General features: G+C 67.1%; 2 protein-coding genes across 3 annotated transcripts; both read right to left on the minus strand.

Annotated features, from left to right (window-relative positions):
- Positions 1-360: 360 nt before the first annotated feature.
- GP1BB (glycoprotein Ib platelet subunit beta) lies at positions 361-1610 on the minus strand. Its single transcript, XM_025474849.3, has 2 exons — positions 1429-1610; positions 361-1172 (listed from the first exon to the last, which is right to left on the minus strand). The coding sequence occupies exons 1-2, from the start codon at positions 1436-1438 to the stop codon at positions 562-564; spliced, it is 621 nt and encodes a 206-aa protein (XP_025330634.3). The 5' UTR covers positions 1439-1610; the 3' UTR covers positions 361-561.
- An 81-nt stretch (positions 1611-1691) lies between these two features.
- On the minus strand, positions 1692-10398 carry SEPTIN5 (septin 5). Of its 2 annotated transcripts, XM_025474848.3 has the most exons (12): positions 10280-10398; positions 10139-10149; positions 5682-5778; positions 5488-5574; positions 5091-5214; positions 4870-5004; positions 4563-4680; positions 4325-4426; positions 3417-3513; positions 3197-3332; positions 2847-2949; positions 1692-2726 (listed from the first exon to the last, which is right to left on the minus strand). In XM_025474848.3, the coding sequence occupies exons 1-12, from the start codon at positions 10320-10322 to the stop codon at positions 2670-2672; spliced, it is 1110 nt and encodes a 369-aa protein (XP_025330633.1). In that variant the 5' UTR covers positions 10323-10398; the 3' UTR covers positions 1692-2669. The 2 variants fall into 2 exon arrangements, with proteins under 2 accessions (XP_025330633.1, XP_025330632.1); XM_025474847.3 differs by lacking the exons at positions 10139-10149; positions 10280-10398 and adding an exon at positions 6403-6561.
- Between the last annotated feature and the right edge of the window lie 1711 nt (positions 10399-12109).

Raw genomic sequence — 12109 nt, forward strand, 5'->3', positions numbered from 1 at the left:
CTCTCCCCTTCTCTCAACTACACTGCCCTGCAGTGCTCTCAGCGTCCCCACTGTCCAGTGTCCCTGTGTCATTTTCCCCAGTGTCCTGACTCCCCAAGTGTCCTCACTATGCACTGTCTTCACTGTCCCCACGCTGTCCCCACCCCCCACGGGGTCCTCCCCACCCCACAGTGTGGCCGGTGTCCAAGTTCCGCGCTTCCCACTTGAACGCCTGTGAGAGTGAGTGGTGGGGAGAGTGTCCTCGCCCACCGGCCCGTGTTCGCCGGCAGTTATTCTGGGTGTGCAACGGTGTGGCGTGGCCCCTTGGGCGGAGGGCAGTTTCCGGGTGGCGGGGCGCAGAGACCAGTCAGACGGGGAGAAGGGTTTATTGTGCACCGGAGTTTGGCGCGGGGGACCTCGCAGGGGCCGGGCTGCGGTCCCCCCTGGCCCCGCCTGCGCGTCCCGGGCACGGGCTCGCCCCGCTAGTGCTAGTGGGGGGCCCGCGGGGGCGGCGTGGGCAGGGACGTCGAGGCCGGGGGCCCCTCGGCCCAGGGTCCCGTCGGGGGGCGGCGCCCGCGGGGCTCAGCGCTCCTCGGGACTCCTCCCGGGCCCCACGAGCGGCGCGCTCAGCGGCGAGGGGTGCGCGGCGCGGGCGCGGAGTCTGCGCAGCCGGCACAGCAGCAGCAGCAGCAGCAGCAGCGCGTGCAGCAGCCCGAGGCCGAGCAGCAGCAGCTGCGCCCCCAGCGCCCCCCAGCAGAGCGCGCCGGGCGGACAGGCGGCGCGCAGCTCCTCCTCCGCCAGGTAGGGCAGCAGGCGGCCGCGCAGCGCGGGGGGCGCGGCGCAGCGCAGGTCGCGGTAGGGCGCGCGCTCCGGCCGGCCGGCCAGCCAGGCGCGCAGCGGCACCAGGTGGCAGTCGCAGCGCCAGGGGTTGGCGCCCAGGTGCGCGGCGCGCAGTGCGGGCAGCGTGTCCAGCAGTCCGCGCGGCAGCCCCGTCAGATTGTTGCCCGTCAGCACCAGCTCGGTCGTGTCCGGCGGGAAGGCGGCGGGCAGCGTGGCCCGCGTCAGCCCGCGGCGCCCGCAATCCACGCGCGTCCCCGCGCAGTCACACGGCGCGGGGCAGCCCGCGGCCCGGCGGCCCGGCGGCGCCAGGAGCAGGAGCGGCAGGAGCAGCAGGCTCAGCGCCCCGCGCGGCCCTGGAAGGGAAGCGCCCTAGTGAGCCTGGCGGCTGGTGGGGCCCTGGGGGGGTCCCTGTGCGCCGGGAGCGCGGGCCCGGCTCCAGCCCCCGAGGCCCGAGCCCCTTCCTGCCCGCAAGCTTCTCCACCTCCGTCACCCCGCGCTGGCTAGAGGTCCCCTCGAAGTCCGACCCAGATCTCCCCACCCCACCCCGGCGCCTTCCAACCCCACTCGGCTCAAGGCCGCCCCGGGGGCCCTGCCTGACCCCAGACTCACCGGAGCCCATGGCGAGAGAGGATGGTGACCCGGCTGGCTCTGGAGCGCGAAGCTTGGGCTGGAGAGCCAGGCGATAAGGCCGCCCCGCCCCTGCCAGGCCCCAGGGCCCGCCAAGCCACCACAGCGCAGCCACCCGCCAGAAATAACCCTGAGGCCCAGGCAATGGGCGCTGTGGCCCCAGATAGAGCTATCACCAGGGCCCGCAGGCCCACGGCTTCCGCCCCCACAAGCTCCCAGGGGCCCGCGGATCACTCTGACACCAGTGCGACTTCACCAACATTGTTTTCCCGTCACCAGGACAGGACGCAGCATTCACAACTGAACAAAACTGGAGAATGGGGTTTGGGGAAGGTATCATGCTGGGGGAGGGGACATGGGCTAGGGAACCCCCCGGGGCAACAGTGCTTCTGGGGAGAAGGGACCTCCAGCCACAGGCAGGGAATGGCAGTCTAGGGATTAGGGGGCTGCCAGGTTGCCCACCACCCACTGCTCCTGGAGCCCTCAGGCCAGGCCGCAGCCACAGGTGAGGAGTACCAGCCATCACAGGTGTCCCAGCCCCACCAGCCCCATGAAATCCTTGCCTGCAGCCGGCTGCCCTCCTTTGGTCTGGAGGGATCATAAGTGCTTCTGTTGCCCAACCTGCCCACTGAGCTACCCCGTGAAGGGGTGAGGAGGTAAGGAAGGACCTGGCCCACCTCGGCACAAAGTGAGGTCTCAGTAGCTGGGTGGCCCAAGGGAGTGGGCACATGAGGGCTCCCATGTGTATTCTGCAGCACTGGGGTGGGGAAATAGGCCGGGGATGCTGGGGATCTGCTCCCCTATTCCACCTTGTTTTACCCACCCACCTGAGTAGGGCCTGGGGTTGGAGTTCATGACCTTCTAGGGCAACGGTTGATCTCGAAAGTCATGGCCCAACCTAGCTGTTGTTCCCCCAAGGCCAAAGGGGGCCACCCTGGGGGCTGCTGTCCTGGCCCCGTGGAAGCAGATACAAATGAGGGGAGGGACTGATGCTGAGAATAAGTTAGGGTGGGCTGGGGGCTGTGACCCCGTGTCTCTGGGTCAGGTCGGGAACAGCTGGGAACAGTCCTGGTCTGAGTCACTCTGGGACTGGGGTTGTGCCCAGGCCTGTTGGAGATCCAGATGATTCCAGGGTCAAGTCCAGGCCAGTTGGGGTCCAGGGATGGGAAGGGCCAGCCTGGAAACTGGCAGTCTATCCATGGCGATGTGGGGCTGGGTCGGGGTCACTGGTCTTGCATTTGCTGCTTCATCTTCTGCAGCATCTCCTGCATGCGCCTTAGCTGGAGGTGAGGCCAGAACAGTGGAAGATGGCGTGAAAACCGTGACAGGAGAGGCCTGATCAGCAGCCCCAAACCCTCGACCTCCACCAGCCCCTGCTCCTTCCCTGCAGCCCTACTAACCTCCTCATCCTTCATCCTGATGAGCTTTTCTGTCTCAGCATCGGGGGTAGGCAGTGGCAGGATGGGGATGGGGCTCTCCATGCGGCTGTCCTGGGTCAGTTTGCTGTGGGGTAGACAAGAGGGACAGAGTTTGTCTGACACCCTCCACACAACTAAGGCCCTCCCTCCCTTTCTGAGCTCCCACACTGCTGAGCTGGGTCTGGGAAGACAAGATGCACAGTGGGGGCCTATCTGGGATGGGGTTGGGGCAAAGCTCAGGTCTGGGTGGGCAGCAGGGGCCAGCCCTCTGTTAGGGAGACATGGCTGGGGCCATGAGGCACATGATCCAGGTGTGGGTCAGGGCCTCGCACCTGGTCATCTGCTGGATGCAGTGTGCACGGTAGTTCTCATAGTGCACGTCGCACGTCACGTCCTTGAGATCATGCATGTGTGTGCGGATGAGCATGTTGCGCAGCTTCACGAAGTCGCAGTGTGCCTGGTTCTCCACTGTGGGGCAGGAGTGGGTGGTGGGTGGGTGCAGGCCCAAGGGAGCCTTCCCACCCCCTTTGCCATGCCCATGCCTGAACTCACCCTCCACGATCCCCCAGGGGTACAGTCGCCCCCGGACTCGCTGCCCCTTGGCCTCCACCACTGTGTTGCTGCCGATAACTGCGAAGGGCGCGCTCTCCTGGGGAGGGCAGGCAGGTACAAGGGTTCACGCCCAGTTAGCATGAGTGTGGGGTGGGCTGAAGAGGGGCATGGGCACTCAGCACCTGATTGGCCCTTCCAGCAACATCATCAACAGCCTCTCCCAGAGGAGACCCTGGAGTTGCTCAATTCTTTTGGCTTCTCTGAAGCCTGAGCTAGCACAGCTCATACCCCAGAGGCCTCTGCCAGGCTGTGCCCAACCAGGCATATCCCCCCTTCCGATACCACCCCTTTGGAGGAACTGCTCCATCCAGCTACCTTCCCTACATCCCTCCCCAGAGCTGACCCCATGCCTCCTGTTAGTGAAGCTGACTTTGGCTGGAGCCAAGGTCCCCCCCACCCCTGCCTCCTGTCATGGAGCCACCTGTCCCACGTCTTGGGTTTGGTATTGCCACTCTAGATCCTGGGGCACCCAGAGCCACAACCACCCTCTGGAGCTCAGAATTCTGGGAGCCAGGGCATGGGCAGGCTTCTGGCCACCAGGCCCCACGCCAGACCTTTCTGCTGGTGACCCCTTGGAAGAAGACTGAGAAGGAGGGTCTGGGTGGAGGCCGGGTCAGCACCATGCCTTTGGGTCCCGGTGAGTGCTCCGTGATACATGAACCACGTGGGCCCAGACTGCACAAGCCAGTGGGGACATGGGTGACTGTGCCCCCTACCCCAAGCTCTGGGTGAAGAGGCCCTAGTGCCCAGACAAAAAACTCCTGTCCCCACTGGGCTGGACGGGGATGCCTGGCCTGCCCGTGTAAACTGACCTCCAGTCCCCTCCTCTGCCACACCAGGCTGCTCACCTTCAGTTCCCGATCTTGCTGCTTAAAGTCCTCATCCTCGTCAGAGTCACATTCGGGGAACTGGTACACGTGGATACCAAACTTGTCAATCTCCTCCCGGATCTGGGGCAGGGCAAGGCGGTCAGATTTGAGGCTAGCCAGGAACCCAGGGCCAGGGGCACTGGCACCCAGGATCGGCACACCCAGTGTTCTCTGTCCCAGAGACCTAGCCCAGGCCCCGCTGCCATGGCAGGCTCACCCGCTCCTTCAGCTTCCGGATCTCGCCAGGGACAAGACAGTCAGCTTTGGCGATGAGGGGTACAATGTTCACCTTCTCGTGCAGAGCCTTCATGAAACCCACATCCACGGGCCGCAGCCTACAGAGAGCACCCAGGGGTAGAGAGGGGCATGGTGGGGGTGGCAGGGTCCTGGGGAGAGGCTGGGCTGGGCTGGGCGGGGTTCGTGGTTGTGAGTGCACCGACAGTGGACAGGCGGTGGCCGGGACAGCCGTGGGGATCTGTGGAGCCCGGCAGCCCCCCGAGCCCGTTCCCAGGACATTTACGCACCCATGCCCAAAAGGGGAGATGAAATACAGGCAGCAGTGCACACGGTTGTCTTGGATATTCTTGCGGTTGAGGCCGCTCTCGTCTCGGAAATACTGCTCAAACTGCTGGTCCACATAGTCGGTGATGGGCTTCCAGCTGTAGGGAGGCAGGAGGGCCCATGAGGCCAGAAGGGAGGTGGGTCAGCCTAGGCAGACACTGTCCCCCAGCTGGGCTTTCCTCACCACTCGGAGTTGTTGACAGCGTCCCCGAAGCCTGGAGTGTCCACAATCGTGAGCTTCAGCTTGACTCCCTTCTCTTCAATGTCCACCGTGTGCTTCAGGATCTCTACGGTCTGGCTGATGCGCTCTGTGGGGGTTGGGGCATTGTTTGCTGGGGTAACTCCAACTCTCGGCCCCAACCCCACTGGGCAGCCAGGACCCACGTTCTCATTCGTTCTAGTGTCTTGGCCCTGGCCACGTGGCCTGATGGTGGCGTTTGGGCCACTCCTCCTGGACCCTGAACAGGAGACCCATGCTGTGGGAAGACGGGGGCAGGGCGTGGACCTGGAAGGGAACCCTGTGAGGGGTCACACAGCAGGGGATGGGGAACCAATGCCAGGGCTCCATGGGGCCCACTCACCCTCAGCACTGAGCAGCTTCCGGTCCTTGTACAAGTCGGTCAGGAAGAGGCTGTGGACCAGTGTGGACTTCCCCAGGCCTGACTCACCTGCCGGCAGGTATAGGGAAAGAGTCAGGTTAAGTCTGAGGTCCCTATGACAGAGCCTAGCTGGCTAACGTTCCAAGCCACCCCACCTGGGAGTCCAGCCCACTCACCGGCCACCATGAGCGTGAAATCGAAGCCCTTCTTCACAGATTTCCGGTGCACCTGATTGGGCAGTGTGGCGAAGCCCACGTACTGCTTGTCGATATCCTGGGGGCCGGGGCGGGCAAGTCAGGGGCATGCTGGGGTTCCTGGGGCAGTCTGATGCCCTGTTCCCTCCCTACCTGGCTCAGACACGGAGGCGGCAGAGGGTAGAGTCCCCTGGGGGGTTGGGGGAGTTTCAATGGCAGAAAGGGGATGAGGGCCTGTGGGCAAAGGCCTGGTGCTGGAAAGGCTGGCGAGGGGGGCGGCAGGCCTCCTTGCCCCAGCCTCCGCGAGGGGCTTTGCAGGGACCTGACAAGGTGTGTAGAGTTTAGGATGTCTGGCTGCCGCAGGCACAGGCTGTGTCCTCCCTCAGCGGGGGGAAGAGTGCGCCAGGACCACGACCCTGAGCCATACCCAAGGCCCCCCAGCCGGAGAGGCCCCTGACCTCAATACTCACCCCTCCTGAGTGTACCAGGGGGTGGGAGGCCCATCTGGCCGGGATCCAGCCGCGGGGGTGGCTGGCTGCTGCCACCGAGGCGGAGCCGCGGCTATTTATAGACAGCGGCGCGGAGCCTCCCCCGCCCGCGGGTCGCACTGCCCACCCGCGGCCCCGCCGGCCCCTGCCCGGCCCAGAGCCCTGGGGACCGGCCCGCGGGCGCACGCACCCTGACCCACTTCGCGCGCACACACCTTGAGTCGCCTCTGGGCCTGGGTCCGCGGCGACAGCAGCTGCTCCACCAGGCGGTCCTGGGGCGCTGCCAGCGAGTCCATCGCGGCGCTCGCACCCGCACCCGCACCCGGACGCGGTCGGGCCCGCGGGGCGGGGCGTCAGGGGGCCCGCGCGGTGCTGCCTCGAGGCCCCGCTGTCGGGCCGGCTACGCGCGCGGGAGCCGAGGCCCAGGGAAGGGACGTCGCCCGCCCGGGGTGCCGCCGCCCCCCGAGGCCGTGCGTGCCATGCCTGGGCCCTCGGGCCCGCGCCCCAGCCGCCCGCCGCGCCGCAGCCACCGCAGGCCCCGCGCCCGCGCCCGCTCCCGCACCCGAACCGGAGGCGGGGCCTCGCGGGCGCCGGCGCGGGGGGGACGGGACCGCGCGGTCGCCGGGAAACTGTTGCCTGGAAATTGGGCCGCGGGCGGGCGGAGCCACCGGAAAGCTGCCGCGGAGGGCAGGGCCGCGCAGGGCGGCGCAGGGCGCGGGGGCGGAGCCTCGCCGGGGACCCGCCGCCTCGGGCCGGGCCTCGCGACCACCCGCGTGGGCCTGGCCGCGGGGGGGGGGGGGGCAGGGGACGGGGGCCGGGCCCGGGGGACGCGGTTGTGGCCGCCGCGCGGCTTCCGCCCGCCAGAGGGCGCCGGGGGAACGCTCCCGGGACCCAGGCGCACGCCCCGGGAACCGGCCCGCTCACCCGTCCTGTCCTCGCGGGTGGCCCGGGAACCTCCCGGCGGCGCCCCAGCTACCCACGGCCACGCCCCCGTGCTGCCCCCCCCGGGCGTGTGCAGGGGGTGCCCGGGGGGGGCAGGGGTGTTCTTCACCGGCACGGCCTCCTGCCCGACGTGAGGGAACTGGGTGGGGGCAAAGCCCGCCTCCCCAGCCTGGACCCACCGCCCCTGCCCCCGGGGGTGGCGGACGCTGAAAGCGGGGGAGGGAGGGTGGCTTAGAGCACTAGGCGCCTCCCCGCCCTACCTCTGGAGACCCGAAGCTGCAGCCAGCCCTGGCCCCAGCTGCGCCCAGACCACTCCGCGCCAGCGCCGAGCAGACGTAGCTGGGGAGGCCTGTGGAGTGAACTTACCCCCTCCCCGGATTCGGCTCCCTCAGCTTCCCCGCCGCTCTGACCCTCAGGACTGGCTGGAGCGCTCCAGCCCGGGTAGCCCTGGCCTCCTGTGACCACCCCGGGGGCCCACAGGCACCTCCTGAGCCACCACACCCTTCCTCACCCTCCCTCCAGGCCTCCACCAGAATCTGAACCAGCCAGTACCAGCTGGGCAGGGGGGAGGCTTGGAAAGGAGATGCCGCACGAAGACACATACTCCTTGGACTGTGTGTCAGTGGGGAGAGGCGGCCTCCCAGCTCTCCCCCACCCTGGTCCTCCCTTCTTGGCTCCCCTGGCTGAGTGGCCTCTGTCCATCTGTCCAGACTCATGCTGCTGTGGGCCTGGAGCCACTGCACCTGGGGAGGAGGAGTGGGCACACAGCTGGGAACAGGAGAGTCTTTCATCCAGAGGAGTGCAGGGGGAAGCCACAGGGCACCCCCCTCAGCTCTCCCGGCTGGGCCCTCAGTCCTCGCCCTGAGAAAGCGCCCACACTGGCCCCAGCCCTCTGCCACGCTGACCCGTGGGAGGCTCCTGGGCCAAGTCCCATCCAACCTCCACCTGTAGGCCTGCTGTGGACACGGTCCCTCAGCCTAGTCCCCACCCCAAGAGGCTGGCATCTCAGGCTCCAGGCATCTCGGAGATGGACACCCCTGGGTCTGGGCCTCAGGCTGAGAAGGAGCCTCAGCACTGCATAGCCCAGTGACTAAGGGAGCTTATCGCTCCTAGACTGCCTCAATTTCCCCATTGGTACTGCATGGCCTCTGAGGAGGCCCAGGTCAGGAGGGCAAGAGTCTCACTCCCAGCTCCCAACCCACCTGCCCCATCCCCCCATTCCCTGAGGGAGCTCCAAGGAAGGGACCCTGCCACCCCCTCTCTCTGGCCCCACGGAGTACAAATATTCCTCGGGGCTTCCTGAGCCATAGACACAGCTGCGCCCACCTCCTCCCGGTGCCTGAGACTCTCGAGGCATTTCCATTCTTAGAATCACTGGAGTCAGCTCTGGAAGCAGTCACCAAAGCCAACAGAGCCCAGCAGAGCCCAGTCCACTGCTTGAGACAGGGTGGGAGTTAGAGGATGCGGGAACAGGGAGCCACCAGAGCTCCCCCAGACCCTCTTTCACAGGGTGGATGCACTAAAGCTCAAGTAACACCACGATGCTAACAATGAAACTGCCACATGCTTCCAGCTCCCCGCCCCCCAGATCCCTGGGGAGCCCACCCCAAACACCCGGCTCCCTGGCTTTGTTCCCAGGGCTCCCTGCTCCACCTGCATGGTGCCCCCTTTCTCTGCTCCTAGGGGCAGAGGATGGGTGGGGCGAAGGATGGGCAGACACAGGCCTGAAGGGGTTCACACCTCGGCAGGAAGGGGTCCCTGTGTGGCACTGGGCAGCGGCTGCCCAGCCCGGAGACTCCAAGTGCCTGCAGGCCCAGCAGAAGCTGTGGGGGCTGGTCTCCCGGGCCTTCTCTCTCTCCCTCAAACAATAGCCTGGCAGCATGTGTCCGTGCATCTCAGGCATTGTCTGACCTGCCTTGATAGGAAGGCAGCTCCTGGCCCGGGCTCCCAAAGCAGCCCTTGCCAGCAGGGTGAGGTTGAGAGGCCCCTCCCCAAGAGCCTCACCTGTCCCAGGGCTGGGCAGGTCCCTGCCAGGAGACTGGCACCTGGCAGCCAGTGACTCCTGGCCCCCACCCGCCTGCTGGGTGGCTCCTGGGGCTGCCACCGCACCCTGGGCCAGGACTTCAGGGTTCCACCCAGCATCCCTCCACTGTGTAAATCCCTATCCCTGACAAGGGCTGCCGAGGCTACCTTGGTGCCAGAGTCGGGTCCAGAAAATCCTCCAAACACAGCTGAGCTCAAGCCAGAGAGGCCCCCCAGTAGGGCTGCCCTGGAGCCCCTGCCCACCTGGTTATCCCTGCCCACCCCACTCTCAGGGTCTCCCCGCTCTGTTTCATCCCAGCCTCAGCTGGGTTTCACAGTGGGTGCCCCGAGCAGCCTCCTGTCGGGTCCTGCATACCAGGAGGGTGGGGACCCGGCCAGCCCCTTTGGGAGGCCATAAACCTATTTGTACCCACTGGGTTGGAAGACCCAGGGCTGGGCACAGGGATGACTCAGGCGAGGCCCCGGAGGCTCCCAGCCTGGGGAAGAGGCCTGGCGGCAGAGGGGCCCACTCAGCTGGGTGTGTGGGGAGAAGCAGCAGAAGATGCACGGGGGTGGGGTGGGGCTGCTCGGGTCTAGGTGCTGGCTCGTGGACCCACACACAGCCCTCCCCTGGCCCGTGGCCTGCCGCGGCTGTGGCCTCTCCCAGGACCCCCAGCGCGAGGCCTAAGGCCAGGTCAGGGAGGATGCGCTGGAGCTGGATCAGTGGGGGAGGGACACCCGCCCATCCCCCCGGCCCGGGAGGGGCGCCCGCGCTGCAAGGGTCAGGGGACAGGCCCCCGGCGGCCCCGCGCCCCCTCCTCCCCGCCCTCGGAGCTCCGGGCGCGGCGGCGGCGCTGCCCCGGCTGACAATCGGTGGTCGCGACAGGGCGGGATGACGGCCGGCGGGGGCGGGGTCGCGCTCGGGCGCCGGCGGCGCTGGTGCCACAATGGGTGACAGCAGGCCGGGGAGCGGCGGCGCGCACGTACCTGCTTGTCCTCTGCCGGGTCGGGTCGGGTCGGGTCGGGGCCGGGGCCGGGCGGCGGGCGGGGGAGAGAGGAAGACACGGTGAGAGGCGGGCGGCGCGGGGACAAAGGCGCGCGCGGGCGCGCGGCGGGCGCCGGGCTCACCTGGGGTCGCCAGCTTGCTCTTGTACCGCAGGCCCGTGCTCATGGTGGCCGCGGGCGGGGGGACGGGCGGGGCGCGGCGACGAGCGGCGGAGGCCGAGGCCCGGCTGCGGGGTGACCGGCCCCTCCGCGCCGCCGCCGCCCGCCCCGCCCGCGCGCCCGCCAGCCAATCGGCGCCCGCCGCGCCCACGCGCGACCCGGCGCGGCCGGCGGGGGCGGGGACCCGGGCGCCCCCCAACCGCCCCGCGCCCGCCGCCCCCGGGCCGCGCCCTCGCCTCTGGCCGCCCGCCAGCGCCCCGGCCCCAGCCCCAGCCCCAGCCCCGGCCCCGCCCGCCCCGCCGGGCTGCCCGCCCCCGCGCCCCCCAGGCCCCCCGCGCCCCCCGCGCACCGGAGGCTCTCGCCCTCGGTCCGCGGCCTCGGCCTCTGACACTGCCTCCGCGAGGCCCTCCGGGGACGCCAGCCCCCTCCCCGCCCAGCCCTCCGCGCCGCACCAGGGACAGGGGGTGGTCACCCCGCGACCCGATGCCTGGGGCAGGCCGTGCCGGCCGCCCTCCTGCTCGGCCTGTTCAGGGCCGCGCCCGCCGGGGAGGGAGACACACCTGGACGAGCTGCAAAGGCCAAGCCCCTGGACAGCTGTCTCTCCTGTCTTTTCCTGGCCTATTTTCTGAGATTATTTCTGAAGAGTAACTGAGCTGGCATCCGGGACCGAACTTGGCCTGACCTCAAGCCTGCCCGCCGTCCCACCCCCCTCCCCAGCTCTGCAGCCTCTGCTCTGCAGACCCACAGCCAGACCTGCTACCACCCTGAGAAGGGGGACAGGGAAACCCTAGCCCTCTGTGCTAGAGGGCAGTCGGGGGCACTGAAAGCAGGGCCAGGGCCTGCACCCCATCTGCAGATGGGGAAACTGAGGGCCCAGACCTTCAGTGACTTGGCAGGACTCACAAGCACCAGTGCCTCCTGTCTCCTGTCACTATCACACTCCCAGGTACCTTTGGCTTCCCTGGAGCCCTCCCCCCAGGCCTCCCCCCTCCCAAGGTGGCACATCTGGAGTCTTCAGTCCCACAGAAAAGGGACAGTCAGGCCTGTGGTCACCAGCTCCCTAGGTAAAGGCCCCCTTAGGAGGAGATGGCCTGCTGCACCTGCCACTCACAGGAAACCCTCCTCCCCCCCAGCCCCTGTGTGCCCCTTCTCCGGTCTGTGGGCCGGTCCGTCTCTGAATCACCAGCATCTAGCATAGCTTTGTTTGCTCAATAAATGAAAAAGCCATCATTGCCAAATTCTGTGGCAAAAGCCCATTTCCCCTCTACTGAGACCTCCAGAACTGTGACCAGTGCGGAGACACTCCACAGCCCCGACACCTCATCTGAAGCCTCAGGGCCAGATGTGTTTGGAATTCAGAATCTGTCCTATATCTCATACATTATATGGTATCTCATTAGAACTGCGGCTGCACCTCATAATCAAACAGGTCAAGACGTTTGTCCTGAAATGCAGCTATTCCCACAAACTGGAATAGACAAAGGCCATAATTCAGGGCTGCACCGCAGCTCAGGTCTGCCTTGGTTACAGAGCTTTGAACACTTTTAAGTTTTAGAGCTTTGGGGGGAATTTGGAATTGCCGATAAAAGAATGGGCAGGGAGGGGGCACTGGGAGTAACAGACAGGACTTCTGAGGCTTCATCAGCTCCACAGGCTCGCGGGAACCCCATCTCCGGGGGCCTGGAGCGTTGCAGAAATGGCTCAGTTGGTCAGTGAACACTGACACTTGGACATGGAGCATGAACTGACCCATGCAAGGCTGTGCTTGTGGGGACAAAGGAGAAGGCAGGAACC

This window comes from Canis lupus, chromosome 26, assembly GCF_003254725.2.
Source record: "Canis lupus dingo isolate Sandy chromosome 26, ASM325472v2, whole genome shotgun sequence".
Classification (NCBI taxonomy): Eukaryota; Metazoa; Chordata; class Mammalia; order Carnivora; family Canidae; genus Canis; species Canis lupus.

Coding starts and splice junctions, on each gene's coding strand:
- SEPTIN5 (XM_025474847.3), bottom strand. CDS start 6,483: ATGGACTCGCTGGCAGCGCCCCAGGACCGCCTGGTGGAGCAGCTGCTG. Junction 4,681..4,869: donor ATCTCCCCTTTTGGGCATGG/GTGCGTAAATGT, acceptor TGCTCTCTGTAG/GCTGCGGCCCGTGGATGTGG. Junction 4,427..4,562: donor TCCGGAAGCTGAAGGAGCGG/GTGAGCCTGCCA, acceptor GCCCTGCCCCAG/ATCCGGGAGGAGATTGACAA.